Source organism: Crotalus tigris, unplaced genomic scaffold, assembly GCF_016545835.1.
Source record: "Crotalus tigris isolate CLP2741 ecotype Arizona unplaced genomic scaffold, ASM1654583v1 scf7180000017646.2482762, whole genome shotgun sequence".
Classification (NCBI taxonomy): Eukaryota; Metazoa; Chordata; class Lepidosauria; order Squamata; family Viperidae; genus Crotalus; species Crotalus tigris.
In genome coordinates, this window is record NW_024096538.1 from 1,342,797 (window position 1) to 1,368,954 (window position 26,158).

A 26,158-nucleotide genomic window follows, 5' to 3' on the forward strand; every position below is an offset into this window, starting at 1 on the left:
TGCTATCTAGTTCTGCGCAATACATAATTTTCTTTATTAGTGCTTCTCGGCCTTTTGTCTAAAATCAAGTGTAGTATCTGTTCTTATCAGTTCAAACTCGTATTTTTCAATAGGTCTGTATTGCAACTATCTAGAGAAGAATTGGATTTGAACTGCCCGTTCAATATAAGATGGGCAGCTATAAAAGTGTTTTAAATAAATAAAATAAATAGACTTATATAATGTGATAAAAATACAATTAGGTAGTTAGTATTGATTCACTGTTGTGTGAACTCAAGAAATAGAGATAGTTTACTAAACTACAGATTACATACATAGTTTTGACTGAGGTATAACAAAGTAAATATGAGATGCTCTTGCTTACAATTATTTTTGCTTCTTTCAATACTCATTCTTCACACTAACCTATACACTGCCCACTATTTTATTATCAGCATATGCACACCTTTCTTTATCATTTTTTCTAATTTTTTACTAAGATGCATTCATTTATCTACTTACACTATTCTTTTGTTAGCTGTGTATAATTTACAATCATTCTGTTTTCTTTGTCAGACAAAACTGTTTTCGTCCTTAATTTTAAGTTTCAGACTAACATTCACTGAGTTTATTCCGGTTTTCATTCATCAGTTATACTGAAAACTACATGTAGATTCATATCCCCAACTAACAGCTCTAATATCAGCACAGCATTCCCTATATATTTATAATTATGTACTGTAAAACCACCAAGGAAGCATCACAAATTCATGTCTTACCCTATACTCGATGTACAAACGTCCATTAAACTTTATTTTCTTGCATGCTTTGTTTCTATCACATGCATTTATTTCTATCCTGCCTTTATTATTTTTACAAATAACTCAAAGCAGCAAACATATCCAACACAGCTTCCTCCTATTTTCCCCACAACAACCTCATGAGGTGGGTAGGGCTGAAAGTGACTATCCCTAGCTCACTCAGATGGCTCACCCAGGGTCTCCAGTTTCTAGCCTGATGCGTTAACCACTAGATGAAACAGAACAGAACAGCTGGAAGGGACCTTGGATGTCTCCTAGTCCAGCCCCCTGCTGAAGCCAGATACCTATACCATTTCAGACAAGTGACTGTCTAATCTCTTCTTAAAAGAGCCGAGGTGGCGCAGCAGTTAGAGTGCAGTACTGCAGGCCACTTTAGCTGACTGTGTTCAGCAGGTCAGCGGTTCAAATCTCACCGGCTCAATGTTAACTCAGCCTTCCATCCTTCCGGGGTAGGTAAAATGAGGACCCAGATTGTTGGGGGCAATGTAAATATATATATACATTGCTTACTGGTGTACACCGCTTAGAGAGTGCTTGCACTTAAAGCGGTATATAAGTCTCATAAATAAATAAATAAATAAATAAATAAATAAATAAATAAATAAATAAAAATCTCCAGTGATGGAGTGCCCACAATTTCTGAAAGCAAGCTGTTCCACTGATTAATTGTCCTTACTGTTAGGATGTTTCTCCTTAATTCGAGGTTGCTTCTCTCTTTGACCAGTTTCCAACCATTGTTTCGTGTTCTTCCCTCTGGTGTTATACAATTCAGTAATCAACTATTCTGCATTTGCGCAAAATTCCATAATTGGACCTACTTATATGTTTTATCTGAATCAACAAAGATAAGCGTTCTCACATTGACAAATATCTCAATGAGATATTGAAAAACATTGTAGAATGTTAAAAAAATGTTACAAAGAACATCTCATTTATGACTAAGAAACCAGATTGACTCTCCCACCCCTATCCTCCAATCCTGGCTGCATCTGATGTGCCCTTCACTTCTGCAGTGTTACAATTCTAACACACCTTCATATCTGGCTGCTTTATCACTGCTGCTTTTCTTCATCTGTGCAGAAAACATAAGCTTCACTTGCTGAATTCTATGTGGATTGGTCTGCCAGTGCTTATTTTTTCTTTTTAGGAGTTCTTCTGTGGAAAGTATTTTATTTTATTTTTTTAAAAAAAGTGAATAATTTGTAGCTCAGGGTGGAAATAGGGGTCTTTGGTGCTTTCTGAGCTTGTTTGTTTTCTTGCAGACATTTCATTACCCAGATTAGGTTAACATCATCAGACATCAACATCATGGTGATGTTACCAAACAGAGGAAATAGATGAACTTTTTGCCAGTCAGCTAACTAAGGTATGTAGGAAGCACATCACAATAGTAATGGGGGACTTTAACTACCCTGACATCAACTGGGAGACAAACTCCGCACCAAGTGGAAGATCAAACAGGTTCCTGGCAAACCTAGCAGATAACTTTGTCTCCCAAAAAGTAGAGAAGGGAACTAGGGGATTAGCCATCTTGGATCTAATTCTCACTAACAGAGATGAAATGATAGACGGTGTTGAAGCCATAGGAACCCTGGGAGGAAGTGATCATGCAATATTAGAATTCAACATTATAGAAGCACAACCAATAGAACACAGTCAAACTAGAGTCTTGGACTTCAAGAGAGCTAATTTCAATAAACTTAGAGAGGGCTTGGGAAGGATTCCATGGATGAGAATCCTCAAGGGGAAAACAACTCAAGAAGCTTGGGAAATTTTGAAAAATGAGATAATAAAAGCACAGTCTAGCACAATACCAACAAAGAGGAAAAACAACAGCTCTCAAAAGAAACCAGCATGGCTGCATAAAGAACTCTCTGACAAATTGAAAGATAAAAAGGACAAGTATAGAAAGTGGAAAGAGGGGAACATAACTAAGTCAGAATATCAGCAAATAGCCCGAGCCTGCAAAGATGAAGTGAAGAAAGCCAAGGCTCAAAATGAACTAAGGCTTGCGACCAAAGTCAAAAATAACAAAAAAAGCTTCTTTCAACATGTAAAAAACAAGAAAAAAGTGAAGGAAATGATTGGTCCATTAGTGGGTGGAAGTGGCAAGAAGGTGACAAGCAACAGGGAGAAAGCAGAACTATTTAACTCGTTTTTTGCATCTGTCTTTACACAAAGGGAAAAAACAGACCAACCTATCAAAAATAGTGCCATAAAAAACAAAACAGAAACACAAGTTAAGATAGGCAAGAAAATGGTTAGGGAGCACCTGTCCAGCCTAGATGAGTTCAAATCGCCAGGACCAGATGGATTACACCCCAGAGTTCTCAAGGAACTGGCAGATGTAATATCGGAGCCACTGAACTATATTTTTCAAAGATCCTGGAACACAGGGGAACTACCAGAGGACTGGAAAAGAGCTGATGTAGTTCCCATCCTCAAAAAAGGAAAAAAAATGGATCCAGGAAATTACAGACCTATCAGCCTGACCTCAATACCTGGGAAGATCCTGGAAAAGATAATCAAACAACGAATCAACGAACACCTAGAGGCAAACAAAGTCATTACTAAAAGCCAACATGGGTTTGTCAAAAATAGATCATGCCAGACAAATCTTATTGCATTCTTTGACCAAGTGACAAAATTAGTGGATCAGAGGAATGCTGTGGACATAATTTACTTGGACTTCAGTAAGGCATTTGATAAAGTAGATCACAACCTACTACTTGACAAGATAGAAAAATGTGGGGTAGACAGAACCACCACCAGATGGATCCGTAGCTGGCTGACCGGCCGTACTCAGCGAGTGGTCCTCAATGGAACTGCATCTATATGGAGGGAAGTGTGTAGTGGGGTGCCCCAGGGCTCTGTTCTGGGCCCAGTACTCTTCAACATCTTCATCAACGATTTGGATGAAGGGATAGATGGGGAACTCATCAAATTTGCAGACGACACCAAGCTGGCAGGAATAGCCAACACTCCAGAAGACAGGCTTCAGATACAGAAGGATCTGGACAGACTTGAACACTGGGCACTAACTAACAAAATGAAATTCAATGGTGAAAAAAGCAAGGTTCTACATTTAGGCAAGAAAAACCAAATGCACAAGTACAGCATAGGTGGCACCATGCTCAATAGTAGTAACTGTGAGAGGGACCTCGGAGTCCTAGTAGACAATCACCTAAATATGAGCCAGCAGTGTGCTGCAGCTGCCAAAAAGGCCAACACAGTGCTAGGCTGCATTAACAGAGGGATAGAATCAAGATCACGTGAAGTATTAATACCACTCTTCAATGCCTTGGTAAGGCCACACTTGGAATACTGCATCCAGTTTTGGTCACCACGATGTAAAAAAGATGTTGAGACTCTAGAAAGAGTACAGAGAAGAGCAACAAAGATGATTAGGGGACTGGAGGCTAAAACATATAAGGAACGGTTGCTAGAATTGGGTATGTCTAGTTTAACGAAGAGAAGGACAAGGGGGGACATGATAGCAGTATTCCAATATCTCAGGGGCTGCCATAAAGAAGAGGGAATTAAGCTATTTTCCAAAGCACCTGAAGGCAGGACAAGAAGCAACGGGTGGAAACTAATCAAGGAGAGAAGCAACCTAGAACTAAGGAGAAACTTCCTGACAGTGAGAACAATTAATCAGTGGAACAGCTTGCCTCCAGAAGCAGTAAATGCTCCAACACTGGAAGTTTTTAAGAAGAGACTGGACAGCCATTTGTCCGAAATGGTGTAGGGTTTCCTGCCCGAGCAGGGGGTTGGACTAGATGACCTCCAAGGTCCCTTCCAACTTTACTATTATTATTATTATTATTATCGATCATCGCACAGTCAGCCAGATGTTCAGACTGGATTTGGCATTTTGTCTACCTATCGAGTCCTTACCCAGGACCTGGGATAGGCAGATGTGGATGTTTGATGGTATTACAGATATCGTCGCAGGATGGAAGCAGTTCCTAGTAAGGCCGCCTTTTGCAATTGACTAATAGCGAATTTGTCAATGCCAATGGTGTTCAAGTGGTGCTCCAGTTGTTTTGGGATTGCACCCAAGGAGCCTATGACTATTGGTACTACCCTTGCTTGCTTTTGCCACAGTCTTTCTATTTCTATTTGTAGGTCTTTGTATTTTGTTATCTTCTCCAGTTCTTTCTCTTCTATTCTGCTATCTCCAGGCACTGCCACGTCCACTATCCAGACTTTTTTGTCTTTCTTATCGACAATTGTTAAGTCTGGGGTGTTATGTTGCAGGTGCTTGTCTGTTTGAATTCTGAAGTCCCAGAGCAGTTTAATTTTATCATTTTCTATGACTTTCTCTATTTTATGATCCCACCAGTTTTTGCTTACAGGCAAATGATATTTTTTGCAGATCTTCCAATGCACCATTGTTGCTACTTTGTCATGCCGCTGCTTGTAATCAGTCTGTGCAATCTTCTTGCAACAGCTTACCAAGTGGTCCACTGTTTCTTCAGCTTCTTTGCATAGGCGGCACTTACTGTCTGTTGCTGTCTTCTCAATTTTGACTTTGTATGCATTTGTCCTTAAGGCTTGGTCTTGTGCAGCCAGAATTAGTCCCTCGGTCTCTTTCTTCAATTTTCCTGCTCTTAGCCATTGCCAGGTTTTATTATTATCTGCTTTCCCAGCTATTTTTTTCATGTATTGGCCATGTAGTGCTTTGTCTTCCCATGCCTCTATTCTGTTCTTCATTTGGTCTTTCTTGTAGGCCAGTTTGGTCTCTCCAGTAGTTAGTAAGCCTTCCTGATATACTATTTTCAGGGCATCTTCATCATTGTTCTTCAGATATTCTTCCAAAGCCATTTTTTCTTCTTCAACCATCTGATGTACTTGTAGCATTCCACGCCCACCTATTTGCCTTGGTAGATAAAGTCTATCAATGTCACTGCGTGGATGAAGGGCATGATTCATTGTCATTATTTTTCTGGTCTGCCTATCCATTGCTTTTAGTTCTGCTTGAGTCCAGTCCACTATTCCAGCTGTGTACCTAATGACTGGGATTGCCCAGGTGTTGATTGCCTTTATGGTATTTCCTCCATTGAGTTTGGATTTTAAGATCTTCTTCACTCTCTTGATGTATTCACCTCTAATCTTTTTCTTGACTTCAGTGTGCTTGATGTTGTCAGCTTGAAGGATACCCAAGTATTTGTAGTACTCTTCCTCATCCAGACTCTTAATGTTATTTTCGTGGGGCATCTTGATTCCTTCAGTTTTCATTATTTTTCCTTGTTTGATAGTAAGTGTGGCACATTTGTCCAAGCCAAACTCCATTACAATATCTTGGCTATATATACGGACAGTGTTGAGCAGCGATTCTATTTCAGATGATGTTTTTCCATACAGCTTCAGATCATCCATGTAAAGGAGGTGGGATAGTCTAGCAGATGTTTTTGATGTTTGATAGCCATGTCCTGAGTTATTCAGTATTGTTGACAGAGGAAACAGTGCAATAACAAATAGTAATGGTGATAATGAATCTCCTTGAAATATTCCTCTCTTGATATTAACCTCTCCCAGCTCTCACCATTGATCTGCAACTGTGTCTTCCATTGTGCCATCGATCTTTGCACAAATTTTCTGATGTTTCTACTGACTCCTGTTATTTCTAGGCACTTTATTATCCAATCATGTGGCAGAGAGTCAAATGCCTTTTTGTAGTCAATCCATGCTACATTCAGGTTGGTCTTCCTTCTCTTGCAGTTTTCCAAGATCATTTTGTCTATTAGGAGTTGATCTTTTGTTCCTCTGCTGTTGGGGCGGTTTCCTTTCTGCTCAGGTGGAAAGAGATTGTTTTCAACTAGATGCTGTTGCACTGCATCAGCTACTACACCAGTTAGTAATTTGAAAGTTGTTGGTAAGCAGGTAATTGGCCTGTAGTTACCTGGTGTTGCCCCTTTTGCTGGATTTTTCATTATTAGGTAGGTTTTCCCAGTTGTTAGCCACTTTTCAATTTCTCCTCCTTGTAGTATATTGTTGAACTGTTTGGCAATGAGTGGGTGTATAACAGTTAGATGTTTCAACCAAAACCCATGCAGTTCATCTTCACCTGGTGCTGACCAATTTTTGATTTTCTTTGCTCTTTTTTCTACCATTTTTGTTGTTATTGCTAGTTCTTTCATTTCAACTTCTGTTTTATTTGCATCCACCTCTTTTAACCAAGCCGCATCCTTATTGTATTTCTTTGGGTTATCCCATATCTGCTTCCAGAACTGTACTGTTTCTTCCTTGTCAGGTACTGACTGATTCCTTGCAGTTTCTCCATTGATGGATTGGTAGAAACGTTTCTGATTGGATTGAAATTGGAGGTTCTGCCTATAGTTTGCAATTCGAGCTTCATATCTACTGATTTTCCTGGCTATAGCTGTTATTTGTTGCTTTATTATTTCCAGTGCTTCCTTGATCTTCCTTGTTTCTAAGTGGTATTTCTTGATTAGGTATTCTTTGGTCTTCTTGTTCTTCAGCTTCTTTTCTTTCATCTGTTCTAGCTTGCTTGCATGTGATCTTAATTTGCTGATCTTATTTTCTAGTCTAACCTTCCATTTTTCTGGTGCACTGTTTGTTTGTTTTTCTTCTTTGTTGATTTTGCATCCCAGGTATTCTGTTATAACTGCAGCTGTGCTGTACATTAGTTGGTTTGTTTCTTGCAGTGAATTGGTGCTTATACTTGATATTGCAGTATTTGCATCTTTTAATGCTTGTGCTAGCTGTTTCTTTGGAACAAGCTTCAATGCAGGTAGCCTTATTCTGTTGTTTTTGTGCTGTTCTAGATGCTCAGTTATTCTTTGTTTCAATTCTTTTATTTCTTTAGTTAGAGGGTTTTGTTCTTCCTGAGGTAGAGGTGCCTGGTTTCCAAATGAGAACAGTTGTATATCTCTGCTAGATTCCTTCACTGCCAACTCCCCCTGGTTTGCCTCTACATTCTGAATTACTTCTGGTAAGGCTTTGATTTCTTTGCCCTGGGTAAACCTTTGCAGTTCGTCCAATTCTGTTTCTGTGAATACTTTATTTCGTGTTATAAATCGGCGTTGATCTGCTAGTCTCTGTTCTGTTATTTCTGATTCTGGATGTTGTTCTTTCCAGAACTGGTGCATTCGTTTTAGATATCCTCTTCTTGTTGGACTTGATCTGTAGTAACAGATCATTATTTCTTTGTTTTCCATCACTGTGTATCTGCGACGGGTAAACACCTTTTCTTCCAGTAGTTCTGCAGCTGCTGGCCCTGGTTGCTCAGCCAACAGTCCTGAGTCCTGTAACCCATTTTTCACCAGATATCCAGGAACTCCAATATCTAGTGTGGGACCTTGTTAACCCGGGCGACGTCCGAGCCGGTATGGCATTCTGAAATTTACGTCTCACCATATTTTTTATGGGAGAGACACTCTTTGTCTGACTCCTCTGATGAGACCTGTCCAGTATGGTTGAACCTCTGGCATAGCTCTCATCTTCCTCAGAGTACACAAGCCCCACAACCACGTCAAGGTAGTGCCTCACTGGGGGATTATTATTATTATTATTATTATTATTATTATTATTATTATTATTACCCAGTTGGGCAATGAAACGTCTGTGAGAAAACAACCGAGCTCAGAGAGCACCAAGGACCTTTCCCTTCAGTATTTTATTTTAATAATCAAGAATAAGCATAGGAAATTCTTTATTCCAAATTAAATTTGGAATTTATTTTTCTCATTGTCTCAGCTATTCTTTAATCTTAATACAAATCCATGATTCACCAAGACTGGAAACTATGGAAAATACATCGTGACAATAGATTGCTAATCAGCATCTCTGCTAAGCTATCAACTGACAACCAAGTACCTAGGCAAGAATAATTAATCAGACAAATACCCTGTTCAGTCACATTTCCCTGTATCCACAAATAGGGTGCCCAGACACCATCTATACAATGAAAGGCAAGTCAGCAAACATCAGGAAAGACAATTAAAATTGACCTGGTGACAGAGCCGTAAATTAGAACCAACACATAAGCAACCCATGCTTCCCCAAGCCCAAAGGACTAGTCCCACTATAAAAAGTTTTGGAACTCCATTTTTCTCTGTAATCCCCAAAAACAAACCCCTTGTAATGGGGAAATAAACAGATCAACTTCTAGCAGTGTGCCTTGTGTCTTATTTGCCTGCATTCTCCCATTTTGGAGAAAGGAATCCAGGGAAATTCTTTCAATACTTAACATCTGGCAAAAACCTGCTTACCACCAACTTTCAAATTGCAAAGTTGTGTAGTAGCCAATGCAGTCAAACAAGTGAAAACAAGCTTCTTCCAACTGAGCAGAAATTTTCGCTGCATAAAACCAAACCTTAAGAATGAACGCATACAGAATGCAGTAGTTATGTGCACTCCTAGAATGGTGCATATTACACTTTTGTTCTACAAGCTTCTCAAGGCTCCAAGGTGTTGGTTTTGATTTCTAAAGCCTTCATAGCATGGTAGCAGGTTATCTGAAAGTCGTCTCTCCTCAGGTACATTAGTGCACTCCATTAGATCTGCCAGAGAATGCATGCTAGAATACCATCAGCTAGGGACCTATATTTGGTGGATCCCAGGAGACAAACAGTACCTTTGATATGTTGCTTGCTTTCTGGAATGTTCTTCCCCCCCCCCCCCCCAAAAAAACTATATTATCTGTATCCTTTTGATATTTCAGAAAACCCTCAAGATCTGGTTATATTACGCGTGGGGCTCCTAGAAAACCGGAGAGATGCTTAGATGGTTCTCTTACTGAGCTGGTCATTTTTGTTCCCTCTTCACCTAGAATTTGTATCTCTGTGACTGTTAATGTGATTTTTATATTTTTTTTTATACCTGTGGCTTTTAATATGTGGTTTTACCCATTGCTTATTCATCATACAGAATCACCTTTGGCGAGTTGGGTAGCCATGTAAACTTGATTAATAAAAAATTATAAAATGTGCATTTTATGTATATATTCTTTATGGTTGAATATTGGGTTCCAAAGGAAAAGATTTATTAAATATCTATATGGGAATTGCTAATAACCAACATTCAGTGCCTTTTGTTATTTAGGTCCCTGTATACTGTCTTTATGTGACAGCTTAACGTTTTAGGCTTATTTCTCATAAATGGCAACATCTACATAATTGATGCTAAAGTTGACAAGATCATGTTTTCTTTCCTAATATAAGTACCTGTTTCTTCTTAAGGCAGCTAAACTTACAACTGAATAATATATGTGAATCATAGCAGTCATGAAAATATTGGCCACTTATCCATAACAGTAGTCTCCAAGTGACCATAGAAGCATGAATGTTGTTTTCTACCAAGTATTGTACCTTTTCTTTGATATGTTCAAAAAAATGGCTACATTTGGTAGAATTCCTGAGAATAACAGTTCTGTGTAATTATGGTTTATTATCAGAAAAGGATATTTCTGTTCCAAAGCTCAGCTCCTTAACATTCTGAATGGGAATCTGCAGAGATAACAGAACCTGGTTACATGAATTCACATGTGACTGCTAAAAATAGTCTGGAGTTACAGGTAAGCAGCCTGTTTTTCCAAGTTGTAGACAGATAGAATAGATGCTGCCAACCCCTCCCTCCCCAAAGAAACAAACAACAAACCATTGAGGAAAAGAAAAAAGAAAGTATTGTCATGTATGTTATTTGCTAGCAATTTTACAATCAAGTTTTTATACTGTGTCAGCAATCAAAAGGAGTTGGACATTTTATTTTCTATATTTATTTAGAAATGGAGTGGAGAGATGATTTTTCTCTTGATTCTTTGCACTTGGATTGTTTGCTAAGCACATTTCCTGGAAATCTGGAGGTTCAACAGGTACTTGGTGACATTGATGAGAAACTAAAGAAAAATACTTCATGGTAAGCTGTTTTATTTTTTCAATATTGTATACAATCCAGTAACAAGATATCCGAATGGTTTTCAATTACTGTATTTATATAATTCTTCTATCAGTATATAGTCTGACTAATAAGGTGCTGCTTATTCATTTATGAATTTTACAAAACAGTTCAGAAAAGTTGTTTGCTATATGGAAGAACACAAATGATACATCTCTTTTCAAATTGTTAGAACAGTCAAATTTGTGCAAGGCTTACATGGCTACTTTAGAAGCTTTTCCTGGCTATCTTTGCAGAGGTGTGCAAGCATAGTCTTTTTAATTCAAGTCAGAGTAGTTTCTGAAGCATGACAGATTAGCACAGCTGTCACAGCCAAGTAAGGTAGTAGTACACAAGCATTATAATTAACTTTATTTATTTGAAATATGGGTACTGCATTTTCTGACCCTCTGGAATGAAATAAGCCCTGGGTATGGTAATAATATGGTGATGCTATTCTAACCCATACTACCTTTATATGCAAATACTTACTTATAATATTCCTAAACAAACTTCACTTACATTGGTTTCCTCCAACTAATGGCCAAATTACATTCTGGGAGTTGAAATCCAGACATTTTGAAGGTGCCCAAGTGGGAATACAGCTAGATGCTTTGAAAATTATAAAGTGATGACATTAGTTTTGTTTTATGACAAATTAAGTAACAGAATTATAGGGTGACATAAAACGTTGACATTCTGCAGAAAATAGATAATATATTATACTAAAAATAGTGGAAATACTTCTTTTTCTTTTTGATTTAGTGTGGATCAATGCCTTAAGGAACTAAAACTGGAATTAAATGAAACTTGTTCTGATGAGTTGCTGCAGGACACAAGTTACCATCATTGGCTAAATAACCATGATTTCAGCTCAACCAAATTTTCTTCAACCCATCAAGGAGAATTAATCAAGTTCCTCCAAACATTGGTGAAAATGCTACTTTTTATGCTATGATAGATAATAGTTTTATTGCACTGTTGTTCTTCTTTTGGAATTTAGTTGCTATTTGCTAATGTAAAATGCAGTTAAATTTAAAAATTGCAGTATTTCGTATGTTTCACAAAACACTGAATTTTGGATAATAATGTCTGGTTTACAAGGTTTTCAACCTTACGGGCACATTTTAGAGTAGTGTAGATTTTTCAGTTCAGTACTTATGTCTTGAGAGTAGATCAACAGAGTTTGATACAATCAGTTGCATCCAGGCTGCACATATATTAAACCTGTTCTTAGATAAGATTAAATTTGTAATTAGTTAAGAACATAATGCTAATGATACTTAAACTTGTATGGACAAATGACCTGTTTCACTGGCTTCATATAGAGATAAATAGGAATGAGGAACAGAGTTGAGCCTGGGGGGGCCTTGTAAATCAGGCAACTTATGGCTAGATTTCCCCCCACACACACTAGAATTAACTTCGGAGAAAGGACGAGAACCTGTGAAACATAATGCTCCTCATTCCCAACCCTCTAAGCCAGTTCAGAATTATGCTTTAGTTGATGGCATTGAAAGAAATCATTAAATCACCACCAGAGCTCATCCACAATGGCAGTTTACAGTAATCCAGTAAAACATATTGCTCATTAAAATGTCCACAGTAAACATTATTAAAGTAAAAAAATGTATGCAATGTAGAATAATAATAATAATGAAAAAACAACTAATCAATACAAGAAAAATGCAGCATATCAGTTAAATTGAAGTTTAAAAAAGTGACAACCTGTAACCCAATACTCCATGGACAACTTTGATCTTAATTAGCTTTCAGAATATTATTTATTATATTTTTATCTACCCTTATTACTTTATAAGTAACTCAAGGTAGTAAATATTCCTAGTATTCCTTCCTCCTCCGATTTTTTCCACAACAACAATGCTGGGAGGTGAGTTGAATTGAGAGAGAAAGACTGGCCCAAAGGTACCAGCTGGCATTCCTACCTAAGGTTGAACTAGAACTCACAGTCTGCTGGTTTCTAGGCCAGTACCTTAACCACTACCCCCCAAAAGCTTTAAGAAGGATGGCATAGGTCTTAGTTCCCAGGAGAGGATATTCCATAAAGCCAAAGCACTAGTTAAAAAACATTGCCTCCTGGGTGCCATTCTCCTTATCTCAGAAAGGTGCCATACAACTCAAAGTTCTCATGAAAAGAACATACCAGATGAGCTGATTTAGATAGATGAGAGGAATTTGTTTTTGTTACAAACATGCACTGAAAAGACCTGGAAGTTTTTAATATGGAATGCAAATATATATATATACTTAGAAGTTCGTTTAAACTGGCAAAATAAAAATGAAATGTATATATTTAAAAAAAGTCTAGATTTTAAGAGATAATGAAACTTTATTTTGAAGATAAATATTATTTACTTTAAATAATTATTCATGTAAGTTGATACCTTACATATATCATTTGTCATTTATCCTTTCAAGCAAAGATTACTGAAGAATGAACAAAATCAAGAAGAAACAATTCTTCACTTTCTCCTTGAACTCTCCAATCAGTGTGGTGTCTTATTTCCCTGCACTCCAAGTGGAGCATCTTTTGAATTCATATCCAGTAATTCCATTCATGGTATTGAAGATAATACAGCAGTAGATGTTTGCTGTATTTGGGATGATATAAGATTACATCTTCGACGCCACTTAGTACATCAATTGCAGAATAATCAAGAAACAAAAACTGGTACTTTACAACATCAGCTGCAATTTAAAACTCAATGCCTGCAGCATTTCTTATTTCTTTATCCTGAATCTGAAGTTCTAGTCAAGTATCAAAAAATGCAGAATAAATTGGTTAGTAATCTTTTGCAGAAATATGCTCAGGATAAGAGTGATGAAATGACTTTTGAAAAGATTGTTCATAATTACAAAAGTTCAATGCCTGCCTTCTGTGCAATGATAAAAGAAGATTTGTACATACTAAGTGGAATTACTGATTCTTCTTCTCTACTGAAATTTATTAATGAAACTTATTTGGATACCTTTACTGAAGAAACCACTATTGTTTTTCACATGCTTCGTGAGCTTCAACTTAAAGAAAGGGCACTACATGCTATAAAGACAAGCAAAAACTCAAAGAAAAACAGAGGAATGGTTCAAGTTGGGGGTTAGTGGCATTTTCTTTATGTTCATTAATTGTTTTTATTATTTCTGATACAAATTTTAACTGATTCAGCAAAAGATTTAAGTGCAAGAATGTAATTAATGTCAGGTTATATATAGTATACTGCCATATATACCAATAATAATAATAATAATAATAATAATAATAATAATAATAATAATAATAATAATAATAATAATAATGTTGGAAGGGACCTTGGAGGTCATCTAGTCCAACCCCCTGCTCAGGCAGGAAACCCTATACCATTTCGGACAAATGGCTGTCCAGTCTCTTCTTAAAAACTTCCGTTGGAGTATTCACCACTTCTGGAGGCAGGTTGTTCCACTGGTTAATTGTTCTAACTGTCAGGAAGTTTCTCCTTAGTTCTAGGTTGCTTCTCTCCTTGATCAGCTTCCACCCATTGCTTCTTGTCCTGCCTTCAGGCGCTTTGGAAAATAGGTTGACTCCCTCTTCTTTGTGGCAGTCCTAACTTCAGGATTACACTTCTCCCCAACCCTGGAAAGTTTAAGCAGGATAATCTTGCTTGTCTCCAATAACAAAAAAGAAACAACTTTCCCATTTTAAAGGTAAATTTAGTGTGGAGGTTGGGGAATTAGCTTTTATTTTAAGTACAGTGCATTTATTATCTTCAAAAATTGTATAGATTGACAGAAGTCTAATTTCTGTATTCTCTAACTGCCATAAATGTATAAGAAGACTGGGCTTATTTTGTTTTTTATCCAATAATTATATCCAGATTGAAGTAACATATTTATTAAAATTATAATAGGTAATTATTTATATGGATTATATTAATCTTAAACTACAACATTCATCATATTGTTTGAGCATACCTAATTTGAAAAGAGTCATATGCATTTGAAATAAAAATAGAAATCTATTTCTGAAAACTGGAGACATTGCTCAATATTGTTAAAATGATTAGCATTTCTTATTTAATTGCCAAAGTAATATAAACCCTTATCAAATTATCTTATTAATTGTATAATAAGAACAGAACATGGGCTGCATAAATGGCCTGTCTCAGATTTTTATTTTTACTGCTGTCCTGCTGTTTCAAATTCCAATCTCTGTTACCACAATTGTATAATGGAAATGGCATGTGTAGAAATGCTGCTTGAGTATCCTTATCCCAGCACAATTGGGATCTGGCAGCTTACCAGAAAACTGGTTAGTTTGTTGACAGTCTTAGTGGGGTAGATAATGCAACATATTGTTTTCTTCATTTCAATCATGCATTCTACCACATCTTGCTGACTGGCAGAGGAGACAGATTGGAGCACAGGGAAGGGAGGTACAAATTTTCCTCTTTCTGTATGGTGAGCTGTAGGCACAGATAAAGAAAGGAAAAAAGACACATCAGCTATTTTTAGATGGGAGGATATTACTTTAAATGAATATTCAGTTGGTGCTGTTATCATATAAATGAAAAGTTTTGAGTACATCATCTGTAATAATCCTAATATGTGAAATAAATCGGCAGAGGATACTTCTAGAACTTTATAAGGAAAAATGGGTTCTGTTTCTAAAAAAATAAAAGTTATAAATCAAAGTAAAATAACCTTTTCAAATATATTTTATATAAGTAAATACTATTGAGTTGCAATACTTTTTGACTTGTTTGTGAATTTATCTTACTGGAAAAAATAAATGAGAAATATAATCCTCTTTGTATTATAATTGTACGGAAGAAAAGTTTACAATCACTTCAGTTTGATTTTTTTTGGGGGGGGGGTAGGGAGAGATTTTAAGTGACTAGACATTTGCATGTATGTGTATCCTTGAGTTGTTCCTTTGAAGCAATATGGGGAGATACTGCCAGACATAAGGTATATTCTTATAAATGGTACTTACCTATGAGCATGGATTTATAACACTTAATGATACATGATGGCTTAATTTGAACATAATCTATATTTAGGGATACAGCCAAAACATACATCCTAATATAATAAACTAATGGCAGACTACATTATGGTCTCATTCTGCAGAAACAATACTATAATAATTTGGAATATCAATTATTTTCCCCTTGCCTATTTCAATCAAGAATCAATAAAACCATTAAGCATATATGATAATGATCATAGTTGAATTTACTGGATAGGAGGAGTAAGGGGAAAATAAAAATAAAAATCATAAAGTTATCCAAACTTAACCATAACTTGAATCACCTTATTTTAGCATATTCAGCATATTATGTTTAATAGTATTAAAATAATGAATGAACTGCATCTTGGGATTGGTTCAGAGTAAACTGATGAATAAACAGGAAAGATGAAAGCATAAAATTTAGGAATTAAAACAGAGGAGCCCTGTGATGATAATCACTCCAAAGAGTGGAAATGCTATGGTTGGTTACATGGTCAGTCAAATATTTAGACTGAATTTGGCATTTTTATCCACCCATTTCTCCAATTCTTTCTCTTCTATTCACTTGTCTCCATGTAATGCAATGTACAGACCTTTTGTTTTTCTTATTGACAGTTGTTAAGTATGAAGTGTCAGGTGTTAGGTGCTTGTCTGTTTGAAGTCCCAGAGCACTTTAGCTTCTTCATTTTCTATTACTTTGTAGTCCCACCAATTCTTGCTTGCAGACAAATGATATTTCTTGCAGACATTCCAATACACCTTTGTCATACCATAGTTTGTAGTCAGTCTGGGCAACCTTCTTGCAGCAGCTAACCAGGTGGTCCACTGTTTCTTCAGCTTCTTCGCATAGGTAGCACTTACTGTCTGTTGCTGTTTTCTCAATTCTGGCTTTGTATATTTATTCTTGAGGCTTAGTCATGTGCAGACAGAACTAGCCCATTCTGTCTCCTCCTCCTTTCTTTAAGTTTCTTGCTTTTAACCGTTGTCAGATCATGTTATTATCTGTTTTCCGTGATATTTTTTTAATGTGCAGCCATGCAGTGCTTTCTCTTCCCATGGATCTTTTTTGTTCTTCATTTGGTGTTTCTCCTAGGTCAGTTTGGTCTCAAATACTCAGTAAGCATTCCTGGCATACTAGCTTTAGTATATATTCTTCACTATCCTTCAGATATTCTTCCTTTGCCCTTTTTTCTTCTTCAGTTGTCTGATGCACTTGCAACATTCCATGCCCACTATTTTCCTTGGTAAATGTGAGCATCGCTATGAGGATGAAGGGTGTGATTCAATGTTTCTGGTCTTCCTATCCAGGGCCTTCAGTTCTGCTCGAGTCCAGTCCACTATTCCAGCTGTGTATCTAATGGCTGAAATTGCCCAGGTATTAAGAAAGAATATTTACATATTTTGAGAGAGCTTCCAGAACTGTAACTGTCCTTGAAGTTTTAAGTGATTACAATGTCCAAGAGTGCATATTATCACTATGCCCTTTCCTGGAAACTACAGCTACAGTTATCCATGCATTGTTAGGTTACACTAGCTAGTATAATGTCTTCTATGGGAACTACTTTTCCACTTGGTACAGAAGGTGCAAATGAGGTAGACTGTGGTACCTAGATTGCCAACAGGACATTTAGCTATCCTGAAGCGACACTTCCTTTGAAACAAATGCAGTGGCCAATTGGCTATCGAGCCAGATTTGGTTGAACAGACTATATAATTGACTTTCTTCTCCATTGCAATCTGGTTAATTACTAAGAACATTAGGGAATGTGCCAAGAGTTGCACAATGCCACCTGGTGGTTACGTATAAATGGGTCTTTCCCATAGCAGCACCTTGATTCTGGAAGGCTTTTTCCTCTGAAATTGCTGAAGTGCCTATTATATCTTTAGATACCTGTTGAAAATCTGTACAGGCCTTTCTTATATGGATGGTGGGTGAGTGGATCTGTTGTTAGCTTTTTTGTCAACTTTTTAATCATTATGGTTTATATTGCTTTATTATTGTATGTTATATTTTCAAAATAGCGTACAGATGTATTTGCATAGGAAGCAGTATAAAAAAGGTGCAATAAAGAATGAAACAAAAACTTCAAGGTCTTAACAAACTAAAAAGATTACAAATATTTTTTTTTGATTACGTGACTTAAACTTTGAGAAAGAATTAAGGGTAGTGCCCAATCTTTCATTATGTCAATGGAAAATTTCTGTTACTTTATTAGAAAGGAAAGAAGAGTTATTCCTCCCTCACCTTAGAAACTGACATATGCTTTGAAAATGAGAAGTGGAGATTTTATAGACTCTTATGAACAGAATTATGTTTCTGTTTCATTATGTTCATATGGTTGAAATGCTTGCTTTTTTCAACTTAGAAGGTAAAATGTTTTCAAACTATTTTTGCTAAAAGAATTTTGAGGCTGATGCTATGAATATCTTAGTATTCAAATCACTTATTAATGCTATTATATGAAAGAGTAATCTTATTACTGTATTTAGGACATCATTATTTTTGGATAGGTTTACTTCATTAAAAAAAGTTACACATGGTTTATATGTCTTATGTTTAAAATTGTATTATAATTTTATTTTTTTTTTTCATGTATATTGTCCAATAATATTTTGTTAAATGTAAAAATTAATTTGCTAGGAAGATTTTGCAAACAAAACAAAATTTGGTCATTTTATCTAAATTTTTCCATTTAGAAACACTGTTTTCATCTCAAAGCCTCTTTTGCACACCTGGGTGTTCTTCCTATGGTTAGGGGAAAAAAGGTAACTCACCATGCCCCCTAATTATTGCATTTTCCTCCCAAGCTTAAAGGATAAAAATGATTTAATCTTTGGTATGATTTCTCTTGTGCGGTCTGAATTCAATGAGAGATTTATGTATTAGAGTACCTTCTTTAATAAAAAGGAGTGTGATAAAGAAGTTGAGAGAGAATTATTAAGTTACATTTTCTTAAAAACATACTGTAGTGTGTAAAGGAAACCATACATGCTTATGAGACTTAAAAGAAGAAGGACTTCTAAAAGCTGTCTTGAAGAGGTTCCTAAGGCACTTACACTATTGTTTGAGAAAAAAAAATGTTACATGCCTGTTTATTAGACTCTTTTCAACACATATCAACTGTCTCCTGAGCAGAACTTAATTAAGTGTTCCTTGCTGAGATCCTGTTAAGCTGTATGGCATTGTGCATATTTTCAGTAATATAAAGTTTGGTTAGTTATAAATTTTCTTTTTTAAAAAAAAACCTCATTAAAATGGTGCATATAAAGTTAGCATCTGTGAGAAAGAGATGTTTAAAATCTGAATATTATTTTCTGATAATTCAGATTAAATTTTAAAACAACGGATTTGAAGGATCAATTTCCAGCTTCAATTAACTATTGTTATACTGACCTAGATGTGAATTTTATGTTTGTCTTTTACAGCAAAATAATTTATTCCTTTTTTTTCAAACAAAGAATTCAATTCATTTCTTCTTTCCAAATCCCAATTCCGCTCCACTGTATATTTTGCTAGGTATGTAAATATGTACTTGGACCTTGACACAAATGATGGGCTTTATGAGCTTTTCAGAAATCTGAACTGAAGGAAGGCAGACAGGCATGGACTTGTGAATTTATTTTGAATATGTCTATTTTGAAATATTACTAAAATGCAAAGAGTCACTTTTTTATATTGCAGTATGTTTACCAGATGTCAGTCATTGAGATTAAAAAAAAAACTCTACAGATTTGGAGTCCTAGTAAAATCAGGGTTTAGAATGTTTTCATAATATTGTTCAGCCTTATAATTGAAAATAACTGTGGTTGTTATATATATCTTTAATTTAGAATGTATTTTTCCTTTTATGTGTGTAAATTTTACCTGTACAAAATTTAGATTACAATTCATATATCTTGTCCTATAAGCGGTAAATATTAAATATAAATTTTGGTATTGAAGTTCTGTCACAAATGAAGCTGGGATGTGGTACAGCTTGAGGATTTCTAGTTAACTTTTATACTCGGATATATTGTTGGAAATAAGGGAGGACATTGCTGGTGGGAAAAATGAAATACTTTCCTTTCATCTTCACCAACATCTTTTATTCAGTGATTTAACTGGAGTATTTAAAAATGGCCTAATAAAATCATTTAGTAAAATGATTTTGTTAATCTCTGTTAAGGAATGGCATGATTTTATAATAGATCGTGGGTTTAATATTATCTCTACGCTATCTTCTAAAGTAGCTCTGGAAGTAATTTTCACCATTTATTTCTCTCCGCCATAGAAGAGTCAGAAAAGACAAACATAAAATGTATGATTGTATTTCCTATAATTTGATTATTTTGTACTAAAACCTGATTTTGATGGTGGTATATCCAGTACTGATATTAATGACACCAGCATCAATTTTCAAATCAATCTTTGCAGTAAGAAAATTGAGTTTTATGGATCCCAGTTATATACATTCTGCCCCAAAGTGCTTTATATCAAATGTTTTGTTTTAAATTATAATACGGTTTCTTTATTACATTGAAGTATTCTAAATGACTGGATAGTTTACATTTCTTCCCATAAAAAAAGACATGTCCAGTGAGATTGTATTTTCTTTGAATATAAAGACCATATTACATAAGAACCTGCTTTTTGAAGTCCCTGTGCTTCAAAACTGATTTACCATGTGGCATGGCAGCTGCTATTCAAGAAACACATGCTCAAAGCTCTCTAGTGTACGTGGAACTAATTGTACTGCTTTTTGGATTCCAGCCCATACTTTCACTCTGTTGAATTGACTTTATGGAGCATGGTTTGTGAATACTTTCCTAAAAATCCTTTTCAATGTGATTATATAATCTCATTGTGAGGTTTTCCATATAATGATGTGCTATAGATTACTCTTGAATTTTTTTGCAGAGGTTGAAGATATTTTTCATGCAACATAGAACTATTATAGACATAAATACCTACTTACTGGTAGGAGTATAATACAGTTTTTCATTTTGAGAAGAATGATTGTCTGCTAAATAGCTCAGAATGATTGTCAGCTCATTTAAGTCTCTATTTTTTTGTCCTCTAAAACACATTTTTAATATTAATAGATTTCAGTTCTAAAAAGAACTGAAAAACAGCAGTATTTTAAAGTTTAAATACTATGGTAATGATTTACATCAATGTTTCTTTTAACACCTTGACATTTTTTTATGATTCCATTTTTTTTCAATCAGCAGAGAATACTTATGATCAGTATATCTGATAAACTTGTCAATGCCTGTTTAAAACAGAATCTCCCGGTCTGCTCTATTCATTCCCCACCCTCTTACATCATTTCAAGTATAATCTTGATAAGACAGAGATATGTCCTGGGCAGCTGTGTATAGCAAGCTCAGACGACAACTAATTTGTGAAGGAAAAAATTAAATCAGGAGGTAAATTATTTCATGATTGCTCATTCCCAACAGACCTGGGCATCATTCTGAAGAAAATATCAAATAATTGCTTTCAGACCGTGTCACACACATGCAATTCCCTTCGCTAATGGTTGTGTGAGGTAGCACTAGGCCTCAGGGGTCATGAAAGAACTGAAAATTGCTGACTGCCAGGCACAGCAATAGAGAGACAGTGCAAGTAGGAAATGAAGTGGCAATAAGTGCAATCCATAGGGGAAATGTGCTTCACTTGGAGCTTAATATATTGGTTTGGAATCTGGCAGTAAGCCATGCAACAATTGTTTACCTTTTCGTCCACATCTGCATCTGTTCTGTTTGGTGTATAGCACTTAAATCCCTGCCCACAAACACTAAGATCAATACCTATTAGGGAGTCTTCTTTCTTTTTCATATTTTATAACAGATGCAGTCTGTGAACAGTGTTTGCATTAGATTAACAAAGTCAGAGGGATTTGCTTGAAAACACTTTGTAGTCTTATGGATGGACTGTACAGTCCAATCATTCTGTGATTCAAAACCCAGTTGCCTTTTAAAATCCAGCATCTTATAAAAATGCTAGCTTTTAAATTCTAATGATTAAAATTGGTGTGAATTTTTAAACCGCTGCATCAAGTTATCTATGGAAGACTGTTACCATTGTCCCTAGCACTTTAGCTTGAAATAATGCTATAGCAACTATTCCAAAATATTAAATTGCATAAATTATTAGGCAGCAATACATAGGTTGTTAAATCTAGCTAAGTTGTTTGTGTATGTAACAAGATAATTTTAATTCTTTATCTACTCTTTCATTAACAAGATTTTTAGCTTAAAATGGATGATAGGTGAACATGCTTAGTATATATAATACAGGATTTTGGGAAAAAATGGGATTAATTATAAAGTAGCTATTTGATATTAATAGATGAAAAAAGTGATAAGTGCAAGACAATAAACTTAACAGAGATTTTAGAAGTTGAATTATATTTAAAGATTTTAGAAAGCAAATGGTGGCTTTAATCATAATATATGCTGTCCACATTGTGAGGTGTATATACTGAAAAGCATCCATATGAGTCAGACAAGACATCAAGGTTACTTCACTCTGTCCTTTCCCAGCGGTAGAGTCCAAATCAAGGCAAATCTGGTTAACTTAATCTTCAAAGAATTATGCAAATTGCTAACAGGAAGTCTCCAGCTTTTCTAGCTTTCCTTTTCCAGGATCTTATGGAGGAATTACTATACAGTACAGAAAATTGTTGCTGGCTTGTTATTGTCAAGCACAATGGAGACACAGGAATAACAAAAGGACGGAGGAGTCCTGTTTTTATGTTCAAGTCAAATGTCTATGGAGATTCTCAACCATCCCGGTCATGGTTGTCCCAAAGGTGTGTTTTCAAGAGGCAGCTGGACTTTCTTATTTTTCTTTTTGGGTCAAGATCAAAACACAGGAATTGGAAGAGTTCACCAAATGTATCATGGACAGATACATCAAATTCATGTGGGAAGATGTTAAGGAAAATAGTCTAGCCTTCCTGGACTGTGCAGTACACATTAACGAAGACAGAAACCTTCACACTGAAGTTTATAGAAAATCCCCACATACAATAGATCAATATTTACAATTTGATTCTCACCACCCACTGGAGCACAAAATGGGAGTTATCAAACCCTATACAGTGAGCTGAAGACCTGCCTACCAGCAAAGATGGGAAAGAAAAAGAACTAAAACACATCAAGGAAGTCCTCAATGCATGGCTATCCCAAGTGGGCCTTCATCAAATCCCCCAAAAAATCCAGTAGGAGCTCCTCCATAACAGACAAAGAAGACAACAATAAATAAAGCAATGTTGTCATTTCATACATTGCAGGAATAGCTGAAAAGCTCAGGAGGATTTTCAGCCAATACAATATAGATGCACACTTCAAATCCAAGAATACACTAAGGCAGAAGCTTGTCCACCTGAAAGATACAAAAAAGAAAAAAAGTTAAAACAGAAGAGTGTTCCAGAATACCTGTATTAACAGATGCAACTGATATAAAATCTGGATGAAGAATGGTCAATAAAGCATTCTTAGTTTTATCTATTTTATCTTTCCTAATAAGCTGTAACCAACTTCCTCTATTCACTTTGCAAAACCTGTGGGTCCCACACCATTTCACATGCCTGCAAGAAAGCAGCTGCAATTGGAGTACTCTAACTGTAACTTTGAAATGTGGCACCACTGATTTAACTGCAAGTGCAGTTGGAGTTTACAGTACTGGTTTATCTAGCATGTGTTATTTATTTTATCTTTCTTTTCCTTCTACAAAACTACACCTATACACAGAATGGAGAGTTATTGTTGGTTTCTTGTCCAGTTTTAGTTTCCCTCTGCATCTAATTGGCCACTGGAGTAAAATAATGCCAAAATTTGCTTTTGTCAAATATTCTTATTTCAGTTTTTTTTTGGGGGGGGGGAGACAGAAATGCTTTCTGCTATCCAAGGGTGTGTATTTCAATACCATTTCCAAAGTCGAATTCCTGGAAATATAGATTATTCCTTTACACTGGTTAAACCTCCCCTCCGCCTTTCCCCCCAATTTAGGGACCTCTACTCACAAAATAATAAAAGAATAGCCCACCCCTTTCCAACCCACACTCCAAATATTGCACATGTTTCCACGTGATTCTGGAACTGAAGTTGTTCGCTCACTTCTTAGTAATGTCCACCAAACTTTCCGTGTCGCCTTCTCCCCCTCCACTGCCCCCCTAAAATCTTAAGAAGGGCTTTCAATCATCTTGCATATTTTACTCATCGCCTAAACTCCGCAATTCTCACCCCTGCAGAGTTTTGCTATGGGAGGCAGGAGTTGCTCCATGCAGAAAGGAAGGAGCTCCTCTCCCAAGCTGGAGGACTAACTTTGGCTGCCCCCGACTCAGAAGTTCCCCTTCCAACATGCGCTTAATTTGTCTCCCTGAGAGAAGCCGGGCCTCCCCTTCCCCAGCTGCCCATGCCAAAGCGTCCCTTAGCTAAGGGGAAATGGGAAGGCAGAGGGGAGCAGCCATTCTCGGGAAGGCACCACAAACCCATGCGAAAAGAACTCAGCGCTTTGCTGAGTTTTGTCCTGTTGCCACACTAAAACCTGAGGAGTGCCGAAACTCACTTGTAAGTCCGAGACGCTGGAGTTTCCTTGTGTAGCCGCACCAAGCCGTGCCGCCAGGCTTCCCAGTGGCCAGCAGAAAGGAGATTGTAGCAAGATCATGACATCATCTATCTTCTGTCTACAACAGTCCTTTCAGCATTTCCAAGAAGGCTCCACACCCATTTGCAACTACTCGGGTGATCCTGACGATACAGATAAATCTCCAAGTGGCCTCAACGACTCTATTATATTCCCCAATCTCCCATTTTTCTAACACATTCCATAAGACTTGACAACAATTAATTGTTATTTCCGCTGTTAGGAGTTCCATTTTTTCCTAATATATATTTATGGGGATAAACAGTTTTAGAACACAATAAAAATTTCCTCAAATTATCTACCTCTAGTGAATTCTTCGTCATCCATTAATTAATGCTTATTAGTTGGTAATATTAAACATGATCAAATTCACTAGTAAATAAAAATAAATATAATTGAAATTAGAATGTGTCCTAATAAAATCAATTCAGTATAATAAAAAATCTTACACTGTATAAATTACACATTTTCTGCCAGGTATCAAATTCATAAGCTCTTGTGCTATATGCAGCACACTTACCTTTATAAGCTACAGTGACTTTTTAGGTTGATAAGAAGGGAGTTATATGGTTCATGGATTCAGTTCCAAGTAGAGGGGTTGAAACATAATTTTTAATTAGCTAGGATGGTTGCTTGTGACTGATAAGTCCCAGTAAAGACGAAACCAGTAACACACTGCCTCCCAGTGTTTAATGAATGTATAACAACTACAGGAATATGTACTGAAATATTTATCTCCTGGGAGTTGAGGATGGAATCATGAAATCTCTGATTTGAGACATGTCATAATAAAAGCTTTATCTCTTTAATCTGAAATATAAAGGAAGTCATTTATTGAGATAATGTCATTGACAGCTTACAAGTAACTAAGACACAAAATTGCAATTAGTCAGACCAGAATAAAAAAGGCTTAAACAGGGCTGAAAGAGTCAAGTCATATCAAGGCAGAATCAAAAACATTCATATAAATGTAAAAGAAGGAGAAGCAATCTATACACAGTATCATTTTCAAAGAAACAGGAAATAATTTGGATAAGGATAAGACCAAAAATTAAATAGAGATTCCAGGCAATAAATTGATGTTACCACACTGAAATAAGGATGCATATTTCCTTTTGTAATTTTGATTTTTGTTTTGCAAGGCATTAGAAGAATAAAGATTTCTGTTTGAAGTCTTCATTTTTACTGATTTATATTATGTTGCTAAATACTGTTCATATTTTTGGCATTTAAAATTGTTTTTGACATTATTTTCTCTGTTCTTACTGATCCAGGGTGTACAGCAATTTAAAAATAGTAACTAACATATTGTATTCAACTGTGACCAAAGCCCGGCATCCAATATGAGAAAAAAACAGAGTTTGAATGTCCTCCAAATTATTTGACTGATAAGGAGGCAAGCCACTGTATTTTGCAATTTTTCAAGGCTGAATAGAATGTATTTCCATAACAGCTATTCAAGGATGCTTAGTAACGGCTTATGATTGCCATTATTATCAGTACTACTTAAAGGATCTCAGATGATACAATCAGGTGTTCTCGATACAAGACACTACTGATTCAGTCCTTCACATGAGTTTTAAATAGACGCTGCTGGTTGCAGATTATTATTCGTGGTAATGCAACAATAGGCATTTTTTCCAAACCAAAAAGCTATCCAAAAGCATTGTCTTCATCTTCTATAGATTTTGTCTCTTTTACTAAATTAGAGAGCATCTTAATATTTTTAAAATAATAAAATTTAACATACTATTATACTTGTAAATAATCCCTTAAAAATATTGTGAACGAGCTATATCCTTTTTAGAGTTTATTATC

At 35.9% G+C, this 26,158-nt stretch overlaps 1 protein-coding gene and 1 pseudogene across 3 annotated transcripts in view; both read left to right on the forward strand.

The window, feature by feature from the left end:
- Positions 1-26,158, forward strand: part of KIAA0825 (KIAA0825 ortholog) — a 192,860-nt gene that overhangs the window by 820 nt on the left and 165,882 nt on the right. For 2 of the 3 annotated variants that reach the window (XM_039335690.1, XM_039335692.1), the window contains exons 2-4: positions 10,550-10,682; positions 11,466-11,631; positions 13,140-13,815. In XM_039335690.1, coding sequence (XP_039191624.1) covers positions 10,552-10,682; positions 11,466-11,631; positions 13,140-13,815 — 973 coding nt within the window. In that variant the 5' untranslated portion in view covers positions 10,550-10,551. Of the gene's footprint in view, positions 1-2,062; positions 2,167-10,549; positions 10,683-11,465; positions 11,632-13,139; positions 13,816-26,158 lie in introns of all 3 variants that reach the window. The other variant, XM_039335691.1, reaches the window with a different exon arrangement.
- Positions 39-132, forward strand: LOC120304759 (annotated as a pseudogene).